General features: G+C 37.2%; 1 protein-coding gene and 1 long non-coding RNA gene across 2 annotated transcripts in view; both read left to right on the forward strand.

Annotated features, from left to right (window-relative positions):
• Nucleotides 1-6,140: 6,140 nt before the first annotated feature.
• Nucleotides 6,141-6,915, forward strand: LOC128198491 (uncharacterized). The gene is made up of 2 exons (XR_008251251.1): nt 6,141-6,578; nt 6,663-6,915. It is a non-coding gene; the product is annotated as an uncharacterized LOC128198491 (long non-coding RNA).
• Nucleotides 6,916-12,897: 5,982 nt separating this feature from the next.
• Nucleotides 12,898-26,097, forward strand: part of LOC112048144 (uncharacterized) — a 178,098-nt gene continuing 164,898 nt past the window's right edge. The window contains exon 1 of the mRNA XM_024085549.2: nt 12,898-13,511. Within this exon, the coding sequence (XP_023941317.2) occupies nt 12,913-13,511 (599 nt within the window). The 5' untranslated portion in view covers nt 12,898-12,912. The remainder of the gene's footprint in view (nt 13,512-26,097) is intronic.

Genomic DNA, 26,097 nt, shown 5'->3' on the forward strand with positions numbered 1-26,097 from the left:
TTTGTACTGAAATCCAACGAAGTTATACAAACGTAGATACATGAAAAGCAATAACGAATATAGATTTAAACTTCGATTTATCTAAGAACCTAAAAAGAGACTAAATGAAATTAAGCCAATTGGATGCCTTTATTCGCCTCAAATTCAACGCGCTAGTGTCATATGTAATAGTATCAAATCATCCCATAGTGATCGTTACAAAGTCAAACATCATCACCCTAAACATACCAATCAGAATTGGAGCGTATTGGGTCTTAGCTCCATGTCACCTCTCCTACGTCATGTCATCATAAATCATCATTATCAACTTTTCCTCACTGCTGAGCTCGAGTCTCATCTCAGAATGAGAGTGGTTAGGCCAACAGTCCACTACGCCGGTCCAATGGATTGGCAGACGCAGAGAATTCAGAAAATTCTTTGCTATACAGGTTTCCTCACGATGTTTTTCCTTCACCGTTTGAGACACTTAATTAATTTCTCAATATTCACACAACTGAAAAGTTGGAGACGCATGCCCCGGACCGGATTCTAACCCACACCCTCCGGAATATGAGGCAGAGGTCATATCACTGGCCCTGTGGTTGGCCTTAAAATAGACTGATAAATAAATAAATAGTATGTAGCTCAAGTATATCACTGTACAGACCAGCCTCGGGTTGTTCCGCCTGACCAGACTCAATTTGCGGAATTGATTACCAACTAAGCCGCAAATTCCATCTTCATATGTACTCCCAAGTTGGATTAATTTTAGGAATCTATGAGCGAAGACTGCAGTATCGTGTTTTGAGTAAAAACTCCGTATTTTTCTTGCAATATTTACAAATATTGGATTAAAGTCACGTGACTACTTTTTTTCGTATTCCTAACAGCAATACCTTTTATTTGATATCCATATCATGGGGATGGATTTCAAACAGCCAGTTCGCCATCCGATGAGGAGGATCCGGGAGGCCGCCATATTGATTTTGTAATGACGATTCTGACCTAGTCATGTATTGTCATCAGAACTCAGTGCGTGAGCAAACCTTCATCCTAATCGAAGACTGGGAAGTAGATTCCAAGATTTTCTTACAAACATAGTTTCAATTGATTGAGGAGGCCGCCATATTGGATTTATAATGACGTTTCTGAGCTAGTCAAGTATTGTCATCAGAAATCAAAGCGTGTGCAAACCTTCATCCTAACCGAAGACCGGGAAGTAGGTCAAATTAAGATTCCAAGTTTTTCTTACATACATAGTTTCAATTGATTGGGGAGGCCACCATATTGGATTTGTAATGACATTTCTTATCTAGTCATGTATTGTCATCAGAACTCAGAGCGTGTGCAAAATTTCATCCTAATCGAAGACCGGGAAGTGGGTTACAAGTGAAGCTATTATTAGCGTGTTAAAAAACATTTATTCTTTAAATCTAGTTTGACGGCCTCCGTGGCGCAGTAGTATGCGCGTGGATTTACAATATGGAGGTCCTGGGTTCGATCCCCGGCTGGGCCGATTGATGTTTTCATATACGTGGCTAGATACCACCCTACCGGCAAAGACGTACCGCCAAGCGATTTAGCTTTCCGATACTATGACGTGTAGAAACCGAAAGGGGTTTGAAAGTTGATTTTCTCCTCCTAAAAAGTTAGCCCGCTTCCATCTTAGATTGCATCATCACTTACCATAAGCTGAGTTTGTAATCAAGGGCTAACTTGTAAATAAAAAAAAATCTATGAAGGAATCAAATGACGAAAAATCTCTTAAAAGATGAACTCTGTACAACTTAAGTTAATCATTAATCAAGAGTATTTGTTTCCGTTTCATTAAACTTCCTAAAATTGAAATAAATGTGAAGAGAAACTCCGAAGGCAGCTGTATCAACTCTCGGTCACAGCCCACGACCTTCGGTGAAAGCGTGACGTTCGATTGACTCTGTTATGAACTATGGAGTAAACTGTTTAGCATGCCTTTTTCCTCTTTGAACTTTTTATCTTATGAAAGGATTATTTGCGACAACTTATCAGCCTATTTTAAAGGCCCATGCTAGGAGTTAGACTTCCCTTCATAAAAACAAGCCTTTTATGCTTCTTTGTTGCGCGTCAGCAGGCTAGTGTATCAGCTGATTTAATGATGAATTATCAAAATAAAGATTATTTAGATTTTTTCTGTTAACTGGAAGCATATAAAAACACATATTCACTTGTTTTGGTGACAATTGTTGACATAGTTTTAATGGGTAATTAAAGACTTGCAGACGCCCCGCGGTTTCATCGCGTAATTCCCGTTTCCGTAAGAATACTCACAAATAACGTGGCTTTCTACTGGCCAAAGCATTTTAAGATCGGTTTGGTAGATCCAGAGTTACCTCTTTATAATTTTAGTACATAAGGATAAATGGATTTAATTTTTACTTTTTAACTACTACATTTTTCATATTCTAGACTTGCGAATTGTAAGTAAAGTCCTTTTTAAATGAGTTTCAATACTGAACCTCTTTTATCTATACTAATATTATAAAGCTGAAGAGTTTGTTTGTTTGTTTGACGGAAGCGTCAACTAGTCACTACATATGGTTAAAAGCACATACACTACAACCTTGAGAACTACCGTGAACTCAACAATGTATTATTTCAATATTATTCTAATACATATGTATACAGTATTACATACCTACATATAGATGTATATTAGTATTTATACAATTATCATAATTTTAACACAACTTTCAGGTAGCGCGTTTACATAATAAGATAACTGGCGAGATCGTGGAGAATTTCAAACCTGTTTACATCTATAACAAAACCGTTCCGGCACCATCCGGATATAAAGGTCAACGAGATAATACTTTCAGATTTAATAGCTGTTATAATTACAAGACAATTAAAAAACATCCAAAGAAATTATCTTAAATGACAGGTCGACCTTTGTTTACTTACGTGAAAGTGGCAAGACGACATTTTGATTGAGACAAACAAATCGATTTGAATGAAAGTTATACATATCCGCGGAGCCTACCGCAATATGCGTGATATAACAGTATCCGTGTTGTTTGTAACGCGACCACTAGGGTGAAAATAACTTATTAGTTATGGAGACTTGTCGCGTTTGAAACCAACATAACGTTAGTTCTTGGTTAATCATAATAATTAACAACCCATATTCGGCTCACTGTTGAGCAGGAGACTCTTCTCAAATTAAGAGAGATTAGGCTTAGCGTAAAGTCATTAACTTAAAATTAATGTTAAGAGGGTTTCAGACGAGCCTTATGCCTAGTTCGGACTTTTTTAGTATTTTAGTCAAGTACGAACAATTTTTGGATTTACCGCCCAAAAATCGATCGTACTCGACTAAAATACTAAAGTAGTCCGAACTAGGCCTTAATCCGAGAAGAGCCCATAGCAAACATGGCCAGGGTTTTTGCTTTTTTATTCACCATAAACAGCCGACGGACGTTCACTGGTGGACATAGGCGTCTTGCATGGACTTCGAAACACTAAAAACATTCTCGAACCGCCAGCATCCAGCAACTCCCTGCATTCAGGTCTATCTAGGGTGGGCCGGAGGATCAACCTAAACTGTGATTATTTATTACTATTTCAAAATTATCTTGAGAACTATGTTCCTGATATACCAAACTTTTTTATCGTTTATATAACTTATTGAATATCTTAATGATATTGTTCAGGAGAACATTAGTAATAAGATATTTAATAAGTTTACATTTAATAAAAACGTTAAGCATTTACATGCTAAATATTGTTTTTATGAATTCGAGCCTGTCTTCTTAAATAACGAAGCATGGTGCCCCTACCCTAGTGGGTGACGCTGGCGCCGCGGCCTTGGAGAAAGTGTATTTTGTAGCTCGCGTTTCACCAACATCTTTATGTCCTACACGATACTAATCATCTTTAAAAATATTTTGTGGAAAAAATCTCAGCTCATATACCTATTTATGTTGTGTAAACTTATGATAGGTATGATATTTCGCGAATCTCAGCAAGGCACCTGGTGAATGTAATTTTCTTTGAGAGATATTGCATACATTAATGGATCGTATAGAAAAGGATCATAGTACTTTTCCCATAGGTTCGAATAATATTTAAGTCCAACATTAAATTGGGCAATATTAATATCACCTTGATTTATACGAGACCTTAAGAAGCTTTAAAAAGGTAAGCAATGTTTGGAAAATGAACTTTCCAGATTCCTATTCTAGGGAACATACACTTTGTTTATTGTTAAAACTCTGTACATACATGATATTATATTCTAAACTGTATTGGTTTAACCAGTTAGCTACTGATTTATCTCATTATCAATTACATTAATTTCAATAGAATAGTGTAAATAGATGAAGCCGCATATTTAAATAAAATTATAATTACAATTAACAGTAATCAAAATATTCATTTATTTTAATAAAACGTTTGCTTCAAAGATGTTATTTAATTTTATTTTTAAACTAACAAGTTGTTTATCACCACGATTCCAGACAGTAACTTGCTCTTTCATGAACTTTAACGATTCTTTGGCAGTGATTGCATTTAACGTGCAAGAGGAAAAGTGTAGCCGACAAAACTGATCCCTGAGGAACACCGCTATTGATGGCCATTAGATCAAACGAGGACCCATCAAAGACATCTCGAACGCGAAATGATACCTACACTCTCGAAATATGATACCCATTACAGAATGCGATAGTGGTAAGGGATGAAAGAAAAGGCACCTATGGTTTTGCTAAAATTTTCTTGATGGTCAATAATGCTCTTCATTGAACGTTTTTTATCCTTCTATCACGCACTAGCCGACGCCCGCGGTTTCACCGCGTAAATATGGGGATAAAAATATCATCATCATCAACATTATCAACCCATATTCGGCTCACTGCTGAGCACGAGTCTCCTCTCAGAATGAGAGGGGATTGGCCAATAGTCCACCACGCTGGCCCAATGCAGATTGGAAGACTTCACACACGCAGAGAAGTAAGAAAATTCTCTGGTAAGATATTTAATTATTTAAAATGCACACAACTGAAAAGTTGGAGATGCATACGCCGGACTGGATTATAACCTACGTAGGCATCATATCGACTAGGCTATCATCAGTGGTGGATTTACCAGCAGGCTAAGTAGGCTGGAGCCTTCTGGAGTTAGTTAGTTAAGTTCTCTTACAGAAATAATGTCAGTTAAAAACTTGTTTTATGTATTTTTATTAACCGACTTCCAAAAAGGAGGAGGTTCTACGTTCGGCTGTATGTATGTTTTTTTTTTTTTTTTTTATGTATGTCCAGCGATAATTCCGTCATTTGTGGACAGATTTTAAAAATTCTTTTTTTGTTTTGAAGGGTTTGATTCCAGGGTGGTCCCATTTTTTTCATGTCAGGATCTGATGATGGCATCCTGGAGAAATTGAGAGGAACTTTCGAAAATCGTAGGGACGGCTAGTGCGTTTGTTAGTATTTCCATAAGGTATTTTAAACCACTACAATTTTATGTAGGTCTGGAGTTGGTCTGATGATGGAGCCGATACACAGACGATGGAACTCGTCAACGATTTACAGCAGGTACCTTTTGTTTGGGCTTGATTTATTTGTATTGATGAGAACTTTCCACCTAGATGGTTGTGACTGTATAAAGGGTCTGATGATGAAGACGAAGGACAGTGAAGAGAACTCCTCGACGGTTCACAGTAGCTACCTTGTGTTTGGACTTGATAAATTTGTATTGATAAGAACTTTCCACCTAGATGGGTTGTGACTGTATTAGGGGTCTGGTGATGAAGACGAAGGATAGTTAAGGGAACTCCTCGACGGTTCACAGTAGCTACCTTGTGTTTTGACTTGATAATTTTGTATTGATGAGAACTTTCCACCTGAATAGGTTGTGACTGTATTAGAGGTCTGGTGATGAAGATGAAGGGGAGTTAAGGGATCTCCTTGACGGTTCACAGTAGCTACCTTGTGTTTGGACTTGATAAATTTTATATTGATGAGAACTTTCCACCCATATGGATTGTGACTCCATAGGGGGTCTGGTGATGAAGACGGAGGACAGTCACCTTTCACGTTTTTCTGAATATTAAAGGGGGAGTGAAAATTTGTATATGAGTTAAGGTTATTATGAATAAGTACTTTAAACTGCGCGTGATTCTCGTAACGAGGACGTACATTGTACTAGTACCTTGCATATTTTCACAATAATAAGTAATGACCGGACAGCGCAGCGGCGTGAATGCTTGCGTCTATGGAATCGCGACCGCGGGTTCAAACCTCACTTCTGTTATAACACATTTGTACTTTTTTAAATTATTCCTATCGATTTGAGAGCAGTAGACATTTTGATGTGATATTAAAGCAGCTAATTTAATACTCGTATATCAAAAGGCAATTCAATTTGTTTCGGCCATATTGGTGTAGTGCTGTGGAGCGACGGTCGTCTGTGAAAAACGCACGGTGGCTTCCGTGTCACAGTACTGACATTTTGTAGTGCAATAAATAATTAGCACGTTACTTTTAGTTTTGATTGAGTAATTGCAGAACAATTCAGTGATTTGAAATTCATTAGTTTTGGTGTGTTTTGTCATCGTGCTTAGCGGGGTGAGTAGTAGGTTAAGTCATGCGCAAGATCTACGATAGGTTCGATATTATTTTGTCATTCATGCTTTGTTCTATTGTCGGTAGCCTACTGCAACGCCTTCTCGGTACGAGGTATCATCCAAACGGATCCCTGAGGGTCTGCTCTAATGAGCTAACACTATTAGGCCTGGCAGGGTGCCTGTGAACATTAACAACAACCCCACAAAACTCTCCTGGCGTCCAACCATAGTTTTAAGTAGTCAAGTAGTTAGTTTTAGTAAAGTAGTTAGCAGTAGTATTATTGAAGTAATTGTATCTGTATAGTTGTAGTTATAAAATAAACTCATTGTTAATTGGACTAGCTTCTGTTATTTATTAACTCAACCCATAACAAGGTAGTATTTTTAAAATTGGGATTGTTGGACTTAGATACTTATCATAAGAAAATAACGTTTCAACTAATTGCTTATTAATTTTTGTTCACACTCAGTAGGTGTGCTAACGCTAAAAATTAAAAAATAAAAATTTTAATAAAAAAAATTCAACCGACTTCCAACTCAAAAATTAACCTAAACTAAAAAGCAAAAAATAACATCTTACCTATGTGCTACCTTCTGATCAGTTTGAAGGCGGTGCCAATCCAGTGTCATGTTTTAATTAAAGCCGTTTCAGAAAGAACCACAGAAATTGTGTAATTTAAACGGCTTGAATTAAAACATCACTGGCTTGGCACCGCCTTCAAACTGATCAGAAGGTAGCACATAGGTAAGATGTTATTTTTTGCTTTTTAGTTTAGGTTAATTTTTGAGTTGGAAGTCGGTTGAATTTTTTTTATTAAAATTTTTTCCCGACTATAATACCATACATACGATTTACAAAAGACTTATAAAAGAAAAATATGTTCAGCGATCTTCAAAATATTTAGCAAAGCGAGGCTAATATTAAAATTTCATAAAGTTTCAGCGCCAACTAAAGCTTAAGCACATTCTTATATAAGCGCCATCCTGCTTTATTAAGTTCCGTAGGATAAATCTCTGTTCTTTACAACGTTTGCATAATAATGTTAAACTTCTGTTCCTATGCAATTTCGCTATCTGTATAATAATGTCTTGCTATATGGCTACGAAACCTGGAAGTACACTACCCACCTCCAGTGGCGTGCAGAAGGTTTTTAACTAGGGTATGCCTATGCATTATAGTAGAAATTGTACAAGCTGTAGGTGAAATTCCTTCCCAAAACCGGTTCAAAAGGAGTGTCGATTTCATTCTACTCCTAACAAGTTACCCCGCTTCCATCTTAGATTGCATCATCACTTACCATCAGTAAGTAGTCAAGGGGTATCTTGTAGAGAATAACAAAGGTTCTTGATGAATCCTTAGGGTAGGCAGTGAGTTCTTGTATGTATGAAGTGCACGCCAATGCCCACTTCATCAATAAGCCACATGTGTTCATTACCTACTTACTTGCGATACATATTCGGTATCTTTTGGCCTACCACAATCTCCAATCATGAGGTCTGGACCCTCGCTAAAGAACCCCGTAATTTCGACCAAATAAACCGCAGTAAGTGGATAGGGCTTGTCTAACACCAATCATCTGGTGTTGTACTGGAGTTCTCAGAATCAGAGTGGAGGCAGGAGAAAACGTGGTAACTGGTAGGTCAAAGGCAACTTGGAAGTAGGCTATTAAAGCGGACTTGAAGGCTGCCGGTCTATCGTGGATCAAGAGAGCAGTTCGCGATAGATCCACCTGGAAAGTTTGTTGCGGCCCTATGTACAGCTATGTGTTAAAGGACTCAAAGAAGAAGAAGAAGATAATAATAAAATGTTCCATAAAACCTTTTCCCCGTGGCAATGGTGAAATAATCTTTGTGCCTTATTCATTCAAATCTGCTCAGACGCTCTGGCATCATTAAGTTTCATCCATCTATTTTATTTGAAATTTTCGCATTTAATTTAATTTAAAAGCCTTTATTATTCTTTGAATTTTTAAATTTAACATGTTTCACATTTGATAACTTTAGCAGTTATAAATTTATTTTTTCTATGTTAGTGTGTTACGATATATAAGGCCGTGATAGCCCAGTGGATATGACCTCTGCCTCCGAAATTAAATATCACGTGTATCAAGCGGTGAAGGAAAACATCGTGAGGAAACCTGCATACCAGAGAATTTTCTTAATTCTCTGCGTGTGTGAAGTCTGCCAATCCGCATTGGGTCAGCGTAGTGGACTATTGGCGTAACCCTTCTCATTCTGAGGAGACTCGAGCTCAGCAATGAGCCGAATATTAGTTGATAACAACTATAAATAAATATGTTAGTTTTGTTTTAAGTTTTGTATTTTAGTCTCATTTCTAATTAATTAAATATATAATTAACTACCTAAATATATATTTAACTACCCCTCATTGGGTATATGCCTTCTATAGACGTACATTTTCGCATTTAGTTAGAGGTTATTTTTTGTTATGTTTGTTAGGTCATCTTTATAGGTAGTGTCTGGAGAAAAAATAGAAAAGCACTCATAACACGTGTTAAAACAGCATGACACCCATAACAAAGAAGAGGTTCTAAAATGTTTACTTGCGATGCAAATAACACAGCAAGAAAGTAATCTCCAAGACAAGTGGTGAACAAAAGATTAGCCGAGCCCAGAACAGTATGAGAATTAAGTCGAGCGGATACCGCGTTGCGTAATGAAAGAAAGTACTGAACCGAATCAAACCGCAAAGTAACACGTAACACGGTGCTATTTGTTTAACAAGCTTGCTGTTGGACGGATTATGAAAGTTCAAAGCTCTGTAAGTGTACGCGAATGGGTGGCATCTATACTTATAATAAAACTGGTCGAATTCTATACATTTCTTCGCAATTTGAGATTTTACTTATACCATTTGTAACAACAAACGTTACCGTGGCATAGAGTACTACTAGCCGCGTCGCAGGCGTTCGCTAGTATTAAAATAAAGTTTTCGTCTTAATTGTCAGCACAGGGTTTTGGCTGGTGGGGGGCTTCTGCCGTGGCTAGTTGCCACCCTACTTACACAGACGTACCGCCAAGCGATTTAGCGTTCCGGTACGATGCCCTGTAGAAACCGACAAAAGTGTGGATTTTCATCCACCTCCTAACAACTTAGATTGCATCATCACTTACCAACAGGTGAGATTGTATAAAGAGCTAACTTGTAAAGAATAAAAAAACAACGCTGCTCCTGTACAGGTTGACGGGCTTAGGCTGATAATAAATTAATTAGTGACCAGTGACCACTATCAGAATGATGTTCACGATAATGACCAGACTCGGCGGCTAAACGTGCTCTCTGAGATCCAGGTTGTAGCACTTCTCCACAGTATTTTAACTGAAAATGAAAATTGATTTAGAAAAAGAAAAACTCAATATCCGGAACCTCAGAGTCTAACTACTAGATCAATGAGGCAACGAAGCAGATTTTGGAATTTACAATTTAATAAATAAAATAAAATTCGTTATTTTAGAATTTCCAACAGATTTTTGTTTATGTAGGAGTATAAAGATGTTAAAACACCTATCTTTTGTTACTCGAATATCATTTGCCTCAAAGCAGTGGCGTAGCTAGGCATGGTTGCGGGCCCTCGCCCACGGTCTCGCTATGAAATGGGCCTCGCTGTTTGGTATTATTACAATTAGAGATTACTAGCTATTAGTAACTATTATTTCTAAGATTTTTTTTATAATAAAACAAAATTATAAAAACGGTCCAGTGAGAATTTTATATAATGGGGATGATGACTAGGTTTGAATATATTGATTTTTATGATACATTCGGGTAAATAAGGTCAATGATAACTAATTTATACATAAAAAGCAAAGATTGTCTGGATATTTGCAAAATAAATGAGATTATAAAATTTCTAAACCTAATAGGTTTTAAAATCTAAAATATAAAAAAAATCTTTTATCGTAATTAGATGAAAATTCATACAGTTTTAGTTTCCTTACATTAAATGTGACATTTTTTTAATATAGTAACTGTAATCATAAACGCACAAATAACAAAGATATTATTAATTTTGTTTGAACTCACATACAAATCTAACGATCATTACATTATCTACAACGTCATTAGTTCTGACCCTTTAAATCCCTGTAGCTCTGAAAGTAATGATTGCAGATACCCGGTTCCTTTTACAAAATTGGTCTACTTTTAGCATACTCTTAATTTAAAAAACTGTCATCTTCCCTTAATTAGATTCTTGGGAGCAGGTAGGTAGGTTTTCAAGGTGTGCCCACGTCTTGAACAGTCAACATTACGCCACTGCCTAATCTATAATATACTCATATGTAACATACATATGAGTAGGTATATTATAGATTATATAACATACTTTATACGTTCAATAACTGAGTGTAGAAAATAGACTCATTATCTTGCACAGGAACTGTACATGTAATCTACACCTATTTTGTATTAGTGGCACATGCAGAGGGAAGGTTTATTGAACCGTTATAAAGTGCACACGTGCAATGTCGTAAAAACGATATTTGCAATGATTATAGCTTCACCAGCGCTTACTGTACTTAATGTTAAGTGAAACTTTGTAAAACACCGGACGTTCGTGTATTCAAAGTTGTTAGACTAAGACTAAGAGCCTGCATAACCAGACATACTTCATTATAAAAGGCTAAAAAAAATGTTAGCATACGCTTCTGCGAGCATAAGTACAGTAGCCCATTGTGGAGTTTCAGATTGTAGTACCTTTAGAACCGCTATACTCAACCTGCGGCCCTCTGGGATTCAGTTGTTGGCCCATCTAAGAAAGTAAAGTAAATAAACCGTTTTGAAAACTAACCCCACGCACTTTTCAACCACCAGTAGTCGCCTGACGCCTCACGCGTTTCAATTCATTCTATTCATCGGAATCTTTTTTTTAACGTGTACACTGTACTTATTACCTGCGCGTAGTTGATTTCAGAGACGATACTATTGGCTTATTTAAATTTATATACAATTTAAAAACTATTGCGAAAAACTAAGAAATTAATTAATGTAAAAAAAAATATTTATTTTTTGCGGCCCGTGATACCATGAATAACACGTGTTTGTGGCTCTTTTGAGAAAAAAATTGAGTACCATTGCTTTAGAAGCTATCAGATTTTAAGTGTCCATACCCTCAACCATCAACGCATATGGCTTTATTTTCGTCGGCATTTGAGAAATGGTCTCCCCAGTTGTCAGATACTTACGTAGTATCATAACAAACCTTTGGAATACAATATTAAAGGTCAAACTTTAAAGGTCTTTAGTGAAGTGTTACACGAAGCTATGATGAGATGATGAGATAATATACGAGGTATGATTCCCAATGATATTCTGTAGAAAGTATTAAACAATTACGTTTTATACCGAGTTCAATTAAGAGTGCTAATATACGTTTTATAATGAAAAAATAAGGATCTAGATTGAAACCTGCTAGCTTCCAAAGCTACCGCGATTGGAACTCCATAATTGACTACTGTACTTAACAGAATAGGTATGAGCTGACAAGCTTTCAGCTTTCATATAATGAGGTACATCTGGCTATTGTAGGCCCTCTTTCTGTAGTGTACCGGTGATTATATTACTGGAGTAATCTGTCTTCAAAGTCTCAACTAACTGCATACAAACAATGCACTTCCGCTCTTCAGTGCTCAGAACATCCCTAATTACTTCAGAGTTTTAAAAATAATATCTAACGAAGCTATTTGTGTTTGTTTGGAACAGATAATGAAAGAACATATTTAATAATGATGTAGCTGTAGACAGGGATTGCTAATGGATTTAGTTATTAATTCTGAATAGCTTAATTATCTATTATGCCTACCAAATTATGTGTACTTAAAATATTATATTGAAAGGTTTATGTTGCAATTAACTGCTATAGATAAGTACTTAGTGAAGGCATAAATTAAATGGTATAAAATAAGGCATTAGTAGTACAGTAAGGCATTACAGACATACCAACTTAAATGCCTATTTTACAATTATTTTTAGAGCTACTCGTAAAAGCTATAATGAGCTTCTTTGATTTGTCACTTATTGCTAGGTTAACTGTTGAAACGTTCCAAACGGAATTTAGCAATTAATCCTTTCCTGGGCCTCTTGTATAGACTTTCAAAAGTGCCTTGAGAAGTGCCAACCAGTGGACGACTTCACTTAATTCTCTATACATATATAGGTACTATAAGAGTGCGTTTTTTTTACTTTACAGACTAACTTAAAAAAAGGTCCTTCGAAAGGTATTGTAGAAAAGCATTATCTGTGCAGGTAGGAGCGGTGGCGGGCCCCGGGCCGGGCGGGCGAGTGCGGCGGCGCGGGCGCGGCGCGCGGTGGCGAGATGAGCGCGCCTCTGTCCGCGGCCGAGGCGCTCTCGTCGCTGCTGTGGCAGCCCTACGACTGCCGCTCGCCGCCCCTCGCGCGCTCTCGCACCGATGGCGCGCTGGCGGGGGCCGGGGCGCGCCAGTCGCCCAGCGGCGGTCGACATGCGCGCGCGTCGTACCGCGCGATCACTTCCCACGAGATGCGGCTGCCCGTGCCGGCGCCCGCGCCGCTGCGGAAATCCGACTCGGTGTCCGTGCGAGTGCCCGGCGAGCCGAGTCGCGCGAACGTGTGCAATGTGAACATAGTGCAGGTGCAGGATGCGCCACCGGGGCCCGTGAACAGTGCGGTGCAGACGGAGAGAGAGCGCAGTGTCGCCAGCGCGGAGTGCCAGACGGAGGAGCCGGCGCGGCGGCGGCGAGCGCGGCGGGTGCGCGCGCCCCGGGGGCCCGACGCGCTGGAGAGCGCGCCGCCGCCGCCCTACAGCACACTGCCGCCGCCCCTGGCGGTGCCCATGCCGGTGCCCATGCCCGTGCCGGTGCCTGTGCCCCCGCCGGCGCCCATCGTCTCCCCGCATCCACCAGTGCATCGGTTTCCTTTTCAACCTATTCCTCTCAGGTAAGATTTATCTCCAACGCTTAGATGTGTAGGTACCAAGTTTAATTTAAACAGGGAAAATTTAAAACTGGTGTGAAAAAGGAAAGGTTACAATGAAAACCTGTCGTTAGAAACATAATAAGTAGGGTAGGTACAAAACACGTAAACCACGTCTATGAACTAGTTTGTAGTGACTTTGAAAGTCCTCTTCAGTTTCACTCGAACGCCTACACAAAAACAAAAGCTGTTTTAGGCAGATACAAAAACAATAGCACATAAACGTTGCGCCGTTTACGGAACGATCGGAATTAAATAGAAACGTTTGTTCGGTTTGTTTTGTCGGCCATGTTAACATGTGGATTTGGAGAAAGGCGAAAGATGTATTGGTTCACAAAAGGAAGTGCATGAAAAGTGCCAGATGTTGATCTTGCAAGCAATCAGGCAATGCAAGCGGATCTTGCCATAACCATATGTTTAAATAAATACGTGCACTTCGTAAATGTAGTGCCTATTTTGAGGACTGTATGGTAATTAAAGAAAGTCTTTTTTATATAAAAACGATCTAGGTACTCATCGAAGGTCGAAGCATCAATATTTTGAAAAATCAAGGCTCTGTAAGGATATTTGGAAGTTATTTTAATAATCGTAATAGGTATCAAACCTGTGATATGTCTGTAAGTGTGAAATCAGATCATTCTATTCTATTGGATTTCATATCTAGCCATACAATCAACACAGAATTTAGTACATATTCGTAGGTACGCAGATTCTTAACAAACATTTCGTACGCAACAATTTTTTCAGTGTCCCCAATGCAAGCATTTTTGCACGCCAATTCGTTTTCGTAGCTCGTTGAAGTCTTTTGTTTTTAATGTTTACGTTAGCATGTCATGTTTCGTTCGTGTTTCACAGCAATTACTGCCTGTTATATAAAACACTGTGACAATATCGTTTACAATATGTAATATCATAACACAATGTAAATTATGCATAAAGCATTGTAGAATGAGAGTAGGTGATAGCAAGATAGGCCACATTTTATAAAATCTGAAAGAGTGCGAGCCAATGCTCCTGTCTGCCTGTTTTCAATTATGAAAAACCACTGTGGTGACCTTTAATCATATTGTTGATTTTAATTGGTGAGTTTGGAAGGTAGCAGTTTAAGGGTCTAGAGTTCTGGACCCTCAGGGCTCAATCTGGACGATTGAGCCCTGAGGGTCCAGAACTCTTTATGAGTTATACTTTCATTTGACGGCCTCCGTGGCGTAATGGCATCCGCGGTGGATTTAGAAGATTGGCACACTTTCAGTCTTCATAAAATGATAAGTCTGATGCCTATCGCAGGCCCTCTGAATCCATGATAACGGTACACTGTCATATTATTTCGTGAACTCAACGTTTAGCTTAACTTCATCATTATCAACCCATATTCAGCTCACTGCTAAACTCGAGTCTCCTCTCTCTCTAAGAATGAGAGGGGTTAGGCCAATAGCCCACACGCAGAGAATTAAGAAGATTGGCAGACTATAGTCTACCACGCTGGCCCAATACGGATTGGCAGACTTCACACACGCAGAGAATTAAGAAAATTCTCTGGTATGCAGGTTTCCTTGCGATGTTTTTGTTGATATTTAGTTTCTTAAAATGCAAACAACTGACAGAGGTCATATCCACTGGGCTATCAAGGCGTAGACTTATTCATTATGAATTCCACTTGCAAACAGAAAGTAGCAGTGAGAACGGGAGCAAATCCTCGTCAGCCTTGGCTTGGCTATGAAAGCCGATGAATACTTTTTCATTCAAAATGTGTCCAGCGGTGATCCGATGTAATTTGTGAAATTTATGCAAATGGCCGTACACTGTAATCGCTTTAATTCGTATACGTACGAATACGTTATTAGGATTTAAAATACTAAAAGCTTTTAGCGACACGATAATTTCGTTTAACATGATCTATAATACACTAAATATATGAATGATCTAAATAATTTTAATTACAAAGACTAAGCAGTTTTTTTATTTATTAACCAAATAATTTGAAGTTTCTCGAAGATGTTACACGAATAACTTTTTGTCCCCGTATCTACCGAATATTACTCCTTAGATAAGTACTTAATTATCTAATATTTAACGAATTTTGAATAATTTCAAGAAACCACAAATATTAAGATAAAATCTTCAATTTTATCGATCTGATGACATAGGTAATAATGATGATTGAATGGCCAATGATATTGGATGTGGTGAGCTCTAAAAAAATTAGTGATTACATTTATTCATCATCATTCGTTATCAACCCATATTCAGCTCACTGCTGATATCGAGTCTCCTCAGAATGAGAGGAGTTAATCCAAAAAGCCCACCACCCTGGCCCAATGCGGACTAGCTGACTTGACATGACTTGATCCTCACGATGCTTTTCCTTCACCGTTTGAGACACATGGTATTTAATTTCTTAAAATGTACACAACTGAAAAGTTGGAGGTGCATGTCCCGGACCGGATTCGACCCTATACCCTCCGGAATTGGAGACAGAGGTCGTATCCACTGGGCCTTTACATACATTAAAAGACTTTATTCAGTCAAGTAAGTTACAAGGTTATTTCTTCTTAGACGTAGACATAAGTTACGATTATATTACGAGTATATTTTATAGGCAGTTACCGGTCATAGTTGTAAGTCGACCTCGCCTCACTATTGTAATATATTTAAGAAACAAGGCTACATGCTTTATAAATATTAAAATTTATGTTTTGTAACGCGAGATTTGTCTATTGTGTAATGGTATTGTACCTAGACACCTATAATAATAGTTATTTAGTTTTTTCTAGGTATTACTTTTAATTTTAATTTATTTTAATTTTGTAGTTGTAGTTATATTTCCTTATATTTTATTTTTATAATAAGTTTAACTAATTTAAGTATTATCTTCATTAATAAATACTGTTACTATTAAATAGTTTATTAGTAATAATATGTTATTTAGTACATTAATTACAAAGACCGCGTCTTTAAATTGAAACCACTATTATACTAACGAACGCTCGCGACATGATGTACCTATCTAAATCTAATAGCTTTCGACGAAAAATACATGGATTAGGAGATACCCACAGAGCAGAATCTGTAACGAATCCAAAAATTTCTCGGTTTTTTGTATGTGAATTCATCATTTTTTTTAATCACCACAACTCTGTGAGAGTTTCAAACTTTGGGTAGGTAACTATACCTATCCATAATAGGACCAAACAACATACTAAAAAACATACGCATACAGCCGAAAATACTCGTAGAACGTCATTTTTACACGCTTTATATTAGCTTCACATATAACTATGTATGTAAGAAAATCTTGAAATTCTAATTTGACCCACTTCCCGGTCTTCGATTAGGATGAAATTTTGCACACGCTCTGAGTTCTGATGACATTACATGACTAGCTAAGAAACATCATTACAAATCCAATATGGCGACCTCCCCAATCAATTGTAACTATGTATGTAAAAAAATCTTGGAATCTTAATTTGACCCACTTCCCGTTTTTCGATTATTATATTCGATTAATAAATCACTAGATAGCGATCAGTGAATTTTTGTGGCTACCAAGTTTCTTATTTAGACAAATATTAACTTAAGAGTTAGATACGATTTCATGTTAAATACTACCGGCTAATTGTACTTAATAGTTAAACAAAAAAAGAGAATGTTTCTTATACTTTAATAGTGTTTATGATTAAACAGGTTTGGTTAGGGCAACAAGCGATTGTGGTCGGGACCGGTTTTGGACCACATGGTGGAAAGCGCTGTTAATATTGTGTTTGAATACATGTTGATCTCGTTTTCATAATTGCATGTATCTAATAACTCATAATAGTAAACTTCCGATTCCGATTAGTACTAATTAATACGAATTTGGAATCATTCATTATTAATATTTGGCGTTAATAATATAATTAAATTGTAAAAGGTTTTATTGCGCGTCGTTTGATGTGCTTAAATGTCTAAAATATGTACCTAATCTATACTAATATTATAATCTATACTATAATATTATAAAGCTGAAGAGTTTGTTTGTTTGTTTGATTGATTGAACGCGCTAATCTCGGGAACTACTGGTCCGATTTGAAACGTTCTTTCAGTGTTAGATAGCCCATTTATCGAGGAAGGCTATAGGCTATATATTATCCCCGTTTTCCTACGGGAACGGGAACCACGCGGGTAAAACCGCGCGGCGTCAGCTAGTGCGTAAATAAGTCTGCTTCAGTCTAGTAATCGTAGAGTGATGAAAATTATACTATAACCTGCCCAGGAGTATGAAGAATAATTGTATCGAGTTTCGTTAAAATCCGTAGAGTAGTTTTTGTTTCTATACTTAACGAACATATAGACAGACAACAATTGTACTGATTGCATTTTTGGCATCAGTATCGATCACTAAGGATCATTAAAAGTCATTGTATAACTTAACTATAATAGATAGAATGTATATACATTGCTATAACACCCGGAATGTCTTATTTTTGAAGCAGTCTGTCGTTGCGTCAGTAACGCCATAAAAATGCTACAAAATATTTGTACAGATGGGACTGAATGTCTCCTGATACAATATACTTAAAATAATATGGAAGTATGTCAGCAATAATATGGACCTCGAATGCTCCGATTAGTATATTAGGAGATGAAATAAATGATTTTTAATAAACGATAATAATTAATTTCAAGCGTCTAGAACGTCTTTTACCTCATAGTAAAAGACGTTGGGACATGGGGTGCATAAAACATAACTGTGCGTGCCAAATCTTTTCTAGTCCATCATATTAGATTAAGACACTAGCTAACGAAGTATTGCCAACAAAAATAAAGAACGTTGGACAAACAAAAAAATCGGTTGTCTGTACTCTGTTAAGTCGGTTTACTGACGATAGTTGAACGTGACAACGTCATAAGAAGTAAATAAATAAAATACTGTTCGTTTTCTAAAATACTGTTTAATAATCTTCATACACCAGAATATACTTTATTTGTTGTAAAAAAAGTTGGCAACCCTAGAGCGAGGGAACGACGCATGACGTCATCTTTATTCGAGTTTGCAGCCGGCTCCATCGAATAGACGACAAAACAAGACGTCACGTTAAAAAAGGCAAGTAAACGAAAGCTACAAGGTAACAAATGCAGGAGTAGCTGAATACTTGTCTTTTGAACATTGCACAAGAGATCTTTGTTAATCAATGGATATTACTGTACTTGTTAATGAATTTCATCACTTTAATTAAGTACACTATCAAATACAGCAAAATATAAAGTTATGAAATGAAAAATTAATTTTATTTTATAATTTGTCGTGACTGCCAAGTGCCAACAATATTGCACTGGCAACTCAAAACGTGATCTCAATGGGTGAGAACCGAGAAGTGCGCGACACCGAACGCCCATACAAGTTTTTACTCTCAACTGTTACTGGTACCGCATGAGGCAGATGTGGAAAGTAGCGCTCGACCTTTTTGCTTATAACAGGCACGTATGCCTCACCAACATGTCAGATTTTAAGTATAGCTTATATATTCCACAGTATGTTGATATGTTACTCTATATATTAAAGATAGATATATGCTGTCGCGACATTTTTTGTAGAAAATGATGTGTTCTGCAAAGTTGTAGTACACTATTTTATTCTTAAATCAATAGTTTTTGCAGCGCACGCCATGTAAACAAAACTTTTGTACACCTTGGGTTACATTATTGGAATTTCGCTTTCGCGAAAAGGCAGCTTGTCTTTAATACCAGGCAACGGGTGTCAAGTATTACCCAGAAGTATTAATTTTAAGGAATAATTATTTTTTGTATAGTCATGAAATGTTTCATCAACTTTATGAGTACCAGTGGAATCTGCAAGATTTTAGACCGAATTTTTTGGTATAAAACGTAAATAAATTTCAAAACAATAAGCTATACAATTTCATATCTATCAATTTCATCGTTTTAACGGACAGACAGTCATACAGACGGACAACAAATTAATCTCATAAGGATTCCTTTTTCCGTAAGAAATCCGGAACTTCAAAATGACGTCTTTTAATATTATTTTTTGGTGTTAATTACTTAATTTGCTACCATATTGTATTATCAACATTTAGTTAAGGCGTTTGTACTGTAGTGTAGAGCTAGGTACTCTACATCTCTATCACTTTCATCATTTTGACGGACAGACAGTCAGACAGAGAACAAATCGATCTTATAAGGGTTCCTTTTTCCGTCAGAAGTTCGGAACTTCAAAATGACGTCTTTTAAGTTTATTTTTTGGTGTTAATTACTTAATTTGATACCATATTGTAATGTCAACATTTAGTCAAGGCGTTTGTACTGTAGTGTAGAGCTAGGTACTCTACATATCTATCACTTTCATCATTTTGACGGACAGACAGTCAGACAGAGAACAAATCGATCTTATAAGGGTTCCTTTTTCCGTCAGAAGTTCGGAACTTCAAAATGACGTCTTTTAAGTTTATTTTTTGGTGTTAATTACTTAATTTGATACCATATTGTAATATCAACATTTACTCGAGGCGTTTGTACTATAGTGTAGGTGTAGGCACTCTTCATCTCTATCACTTTCATCAAGGGTTCCTTTTTCCGTACGAAGAACTTTAAAATGATATCTTTTAATATTTTTTTTGGTGTCGATTACTTAATTGCTGCCTTATTGTAATGTCAACATTTAGTCAAGGCGTTTGTACTGTAGCGTAATGTAGACTCTTCATCTCTATCACTTTCATCATTTTGACGGACAGACAGTCAAACAGACTGACAACAAATTGATCTTATAAAGGTTCCTTTTTCCGTAAGAAGTCCGGAATTAAATATTTTTAATTTTTTTTTTTTGGTGTTGATTACTTAATTTGCTACCATATTGTAATATACATAATTTGTCAAGGCGTTTGTACTGCAGTGTAGGGGTAGCTCTCTATTATAGGATTCGATTGTTAAACAAGCACGCTGTGCCTGTTTACTGTGCCACTAATAGCGTCCGTGTGGGTTGCTCTTGTGACACCGTATGCGAATGTGTGCCACCGCGTGTAATACGTTGTATGTCAACTTTTACTGTACCATACACGCACAGATCAAACATTCGTTTTATACAAGCTTTTGCTCTTGGTTTCACTCGTGTGAGTCGGAACTATGGGATTGATTGTTCGCGTGATTTTGTTTTCATGGATCTCACTGTATACATATATGAGAAGATTTTTTTTATCTTCTTATGAATCTACTTAAGCATTAATGTGGTCTAAGTAGAACATGCCTATTCACCAGCGGCGAAGAGTTCATAGAAGTCAATTCCCGTCGGGTTAACTTTAAAAATCGATGCATTTTCATTGTTTGTTTATGTCACGCTTTATGAATTTCTTTCTCTTTCGGACAGCTTACTATCATCTAAATTCTGTCCTTCGCCACTGCTATTCACTCTTAGTTTGAAGGTGTTTAAATTATGAAATAGATATGCACAAAGCTGCGTAATATAGTTGATTTAGTTTTAAAACTTGACCTTATTAAATATGGGTAATTGGGTCATGTCACAGAAAATACATATAATATATATACAGGTTGTCCCGTAAATATTACGACAGAGAAATAGCTGACATCAAAAGCCTACTAAAATAACGCAATATATGTTAGCCGAAATTTTACGGTTTTTAAGTTATATTGATTTTTCTACAAAATGTTGGATGGAAGCAGGCGTTACTTTGCGTTTTCATCATGATTATAATAATGATTTATTTATTTTGCTATACCCCGAAACCGGAACATCCTCAGGAGATGTTGACTCTACAACGTGCAATTGCAAAAGTTCCGGTTTCGTGGTGAAACGTACGTAGAGAGTATTTTGCCGGACCTGGGTGACGTTGTCGCGTGGGTTCGTCGACTTTTCGCGGATGATAGCAAAATAAATAAATCATCATATTTTCTACAAAATACAAAAATCACTAAGTACCTTCAGTGCAATTTAGTCATACTATGGTGACGATAATGTGCAATTAAGTATACAAAATTAGTTTGATAAACTTTGTTTAGGGTTCAGATTTATGAAAAAGCTTATCGCAGGATTGGTTTGATTTTTGACGTGACAACGTCTTATAATTCGATGGAGCCGGCTGCACACTCGAAAAAAGATGACGTCATGCGTCGTTCCCTCGCTCTAGGGTTGCCAACTTTTTTTACAAGAAATAAAGTATATTCTGGTCTATGAAGATTGTTAAAGAGTATTTTAGAAAAACAAACATTTTCTTTTGAAAAATGTTCGTCAACCATTCCTTAATTTTTTTTTTTATTCTTTACAAGTTAGCCCTTGACTACAATCTCGCCTGATGGTAAGTGATGATGCAGTCTAAGATGGAAACGGGCTAACTTGTTAGGAGGAAGATGAAAATCCACACTCCTTTCGATGTCTGCACGACATCGTACCGGAACGCTAAATCGCTTGGCGGTACGTCTTTGTCGGTAGGGTGGTAACTAGCCACGGCCTAAGCCTCCCACCAGCCAAAAATCAGTATTTTCTTATGACGTTGTCACGTTCAACTATCGTCAGTAAACCGACTTTACAGACAACCGATTTTTTTTTTGAAAGTGAAAAGTGTTTGGTTTTAGACGTAAGTACAAATAACTGATACAATCACTTAGAACATAAACGAGCGTTGCAACAAAGCGAACTGGTTGCGTGGCGCAACGAACAGTGCCCTCGAACCGCTTTGTCGGTCAATATCACTGCTTTACGAAACTTTACACGTACATCTCTCGCACATCCATTGTGAACATTGAACATCTGTTCAAATCTAGTAATACTTTTTAAACCTACTTGAAGTTGAGAAATTAAGCTAACCTACATAGGTAAGCCGTGATAGCCCAGTGGATATGACCTCTGCTCCAATTCCAAAAAAAAAAAAAAATTTTGACGGCCTCAGTGGCGCAGTGGTATGCGCGGTGGACTTACAACTGGGTTCGATCGATCCCCGGCTGGGCTGATTGAGGTTTTCTTAATTGGTCCAGGTCTGGCTGGAAGGCTTCTGCCTTTTTTAGTTACCACCCTACCGACATAGACGTACCGCCAAGCGATTTAGCGTTCCGGTACGATGTCGTGTAGAAATCTTCTGCCTTCGATTTGGAGGCATGACTGTATCTCCAACTTTTCAGTTGTGAGCATTTTAAGAAATTAATATTAAACGTGTCTCAAACGGTGAAGGAAAACATCGTGAGGAAACCTGCATACTAGAGAATTTTAATTTTCTTAATTCTCTGCGTGTGTGAAGTCTGCCAATTCGCATTGGGACAGCGTGGTGGACTATTGGCCTAACCCATCTCACTCTGAGAGGAGACTCGTGCTCAGCAGTGAGCCGAATATGAGTTGATAATGATGACATAGTAGGTACGTACGCTAGGAACATTTGTAGGGTCCCGTATCTATAGGGTAAAACTGGACCCTATTACTAACAGTGGAATTCATAGACGTTGTGGGGGCACCCCCAGGGCATCATTCACCCGCTAAGTGTCAAAATCTCAAACAAATAGAGATTAAATTCGAAACTCAGCGGTTTCAACATAAGCCGAACCAAGACTCGAACTCGTATCCTTATGATAACAAACCACAAAGGCATTTACGAAAAAAATAACTATTATTCAAAATAAGGATTCCAATGATAAGAAAGTAGAATTTTCACTGTAGTGAGATGATTATGCAAACTTGATGTATGAATTTTTATCGTTAAAAAGCAAAATGCATTTTTAATGATAAAAATTCATACATCCGGTTTTATTTACACCGCAACGTTCATGCAGAATCTAATTCATTATCATCTAAATAGTCCATTAAATTCAATTCAGTCTTTTTTGAGATCTCTGGTATAGTACAGGAATTCAGGAAATATGACTAAAGAATTGCATGACTCGAGATTTTTTAACCATCGGTAGGGAGCAAACCAACAAGCTTAACTTGAGTAGGTTCATCGACCTCAAGTCAAATATTTTAGAGTGCGTTTTTCTCCTAAATTATGAGTTTTACAGTAAAGTTTATTTGTCAAAAAATGTAGATGACATTCTCATCTACAATTAATGTCATATAGTACCTCAATGACATTAACTGTAGATAAATATCGATGTGCTCAAGTTAAGCCTTATTGTGTTGCTCCCTACCGATGGTTAAAAAATCTCGAGTCATGTAATTCTTTTACAAATCTTATACGATTTTTTCTACATTTCCTGTACTAGTAGGTATATATTTGGACCCGTTCGTCATTCCATGTGTTACTATTCCAAGACTCCACACTTCCTTGAATGTTAAGCGTACAAATATACTAGCACCTCGGCCGCTTGGCAATGAGCCAACATCCTAATGGTCGGGAACTCCAAAGCCACCAGAAAATCTTCTATATCGGAACCTAAACGTGCATCCGAAGTGGATTGACGTTGTTGTCATTAATTTTAATAAGCCCTTTTTTTGTTCATTAAAATATATTTAAAAATACATCATCATTTCCTATTTTTAATGAGAAGCCTTTTTTAATAAGAGACTAGCTGACGCCCCGCGGTTTAACCCGCGTAGTTACTGTTCCTGTGAGTATATGGGATTGAAATATAGACCATGACACTCGTAAATAACGTGGCTTTCTAGTGGTAAAAGAAAGTAGTAGTTCAAAATCGGTTTACTAGATCCAGAGACGTATGTGATGATGTGGGGGTACCACACAACTCAAACAAATGTATAATGTTATTATATAGGAGTTTTAATGTGGATTGGTGGTATTGATTAAGTTCGTATAGTCTTTATCAAGTAACTGAATACAGAATCTCATGATTTGTAGCCGTACTGCACAAATAAAACGCTGGGCCACCGGGGCACGTAAATTTTAATTTCATCATCATCATCATATCAGCCGATGGACGTCCACTGCAGGACAAATGCCTTTTGTAGGGACTTCCAAACATCACGATACTGAGCCACCTGCATCCAGGTTTTAATTTACTATGGTTTTAAATTAATAGGGCCTATACTGTAGAGCATGGATGTTATCAAACTAATCTATACTAATATTATAAAGCTAAAGAGTTTGTTTGTTTGTTTGATTGAACGGGCTAATCTCATGAACTACTGGTCAGATTTGAAAAATTCTTTCTTTGTTAGATAGCCCAGTTATCGAGGAAGGCTATAGGCTACATTTATTTCCATATTCCTACGGGAACGGTAACCACGCGGGTGAAACCGCGCGGCGTCTACTAGTATTTATATAAGGCACTTAAAATCATAATTAATTAAAGTTAAAAGTAAGCAATATAAAAAACTACTTAGTACACATCATTATGAGAACAATCTTACTGAGAACAACGTATTCAAAACAAAACTACTTCATTCCAAGCATTTATTTTACGAGTAATTGTGTAATTGAAGTTTCGTCTAAACGGAGTTGAACAATATCGCGCAACATCTTTTATTGTTTCGATTTAGATGTATGAATGTCATAATTTGGTTTGTTTCCCATGGTGGCATAAACTCGCGTACAAGATTGCTCGTAATTCCAGGCCAATTATGACCCGCCGATCCTCGAGGCATCGGCAATCCAATTTGCGAATGTTGTTTGACTGTTTGCCACACGAACACGTCCCGTGTAGGTATTTCGTTACTGGAAAGTGTTTTTCCTGTAATATTTTTTATCTTGGAAGATATTTTTAAATTAATGTTCGTTAATCAAAGAATTTATACCAATAGTTACCAGTAGTCACTAACGCTTCGAAACTGAGGCGAAGAAACGTGGCTAATTGTCTTAATTTAATTTAGTTGCATAGGAAACGACTGAAGACTGAAGAAAGGAAGTTTCAAATAATACATAAATAATGTCTACAATGTCGAGTTGTGAGTTCAGGAAGTGTAAAAGCTATATACTTGTACATATTCACAAATATATCGTAATGTAAGTAAACACAAAATTTTTGTGCTTGTGAGCGCTCAGTGGACTAAGTAAATTCGGATCACTTCTTGCGGAGATTTTGTAGGCACGTAACAAATCTATACTATAAAGTGTCGTTGACATTAATCTTCTAATATATAAAATTCTCGTATCACAGTTTTCGTTGCCATACTCCTCCGAAACGGCTTAACCGATTTTGATGAAATTTTTTGTGCATATTCAGTAGGTCTGAGAATCGGCCAACATCTATTTTCAAACCCCTAAATCCTAGGATAGGGTAGTGGTAGGTTAGGGGTATGGTATAGGGATAGGGTAGGGGTAGGGTAGGGTAGTGGTAGTTCTTTTTTCATTTGTTTTTTTATTCTTTACAAGTTAGCCCTTGACTACAATCTCACCTGATGGTAAGTGATAGTGGTAGTTGTAGGGTAGGGTAGGGTAGGGTTAGAGTAGAGGTAGGGTAGGGGTAGGGGTAGGAGTAGGGTAGTGTAAGGTAGGGATAGGGAAGAAGTGCACATAAATAAATTAATAAGTCAAAGCGAAGCTTGAGCGGGTCCGCTAGTCATTCAATAAAAATCGATTGTTCTTGATAAATTAATTATAAATATTGTTTGATCCGTTATGTTGTGAACATCTACCTACGTAATACCTACACGAGTGTG

The sequence above is a fragment of the Bicyclus anynana genome, chromosome 11 (assembly GCF_947172395.1).
Source record: "Bicyclus anynana chromosome 11, ilBicAnyn1.1, whole genome shotgun sequence".
Taxonomy (NCBI): Eukaryota; Metazoa; Arthropoda; class Insecta; order Lepidoptera; family Nymphalidae; genus Bicyclus; species Bicyclus anynana.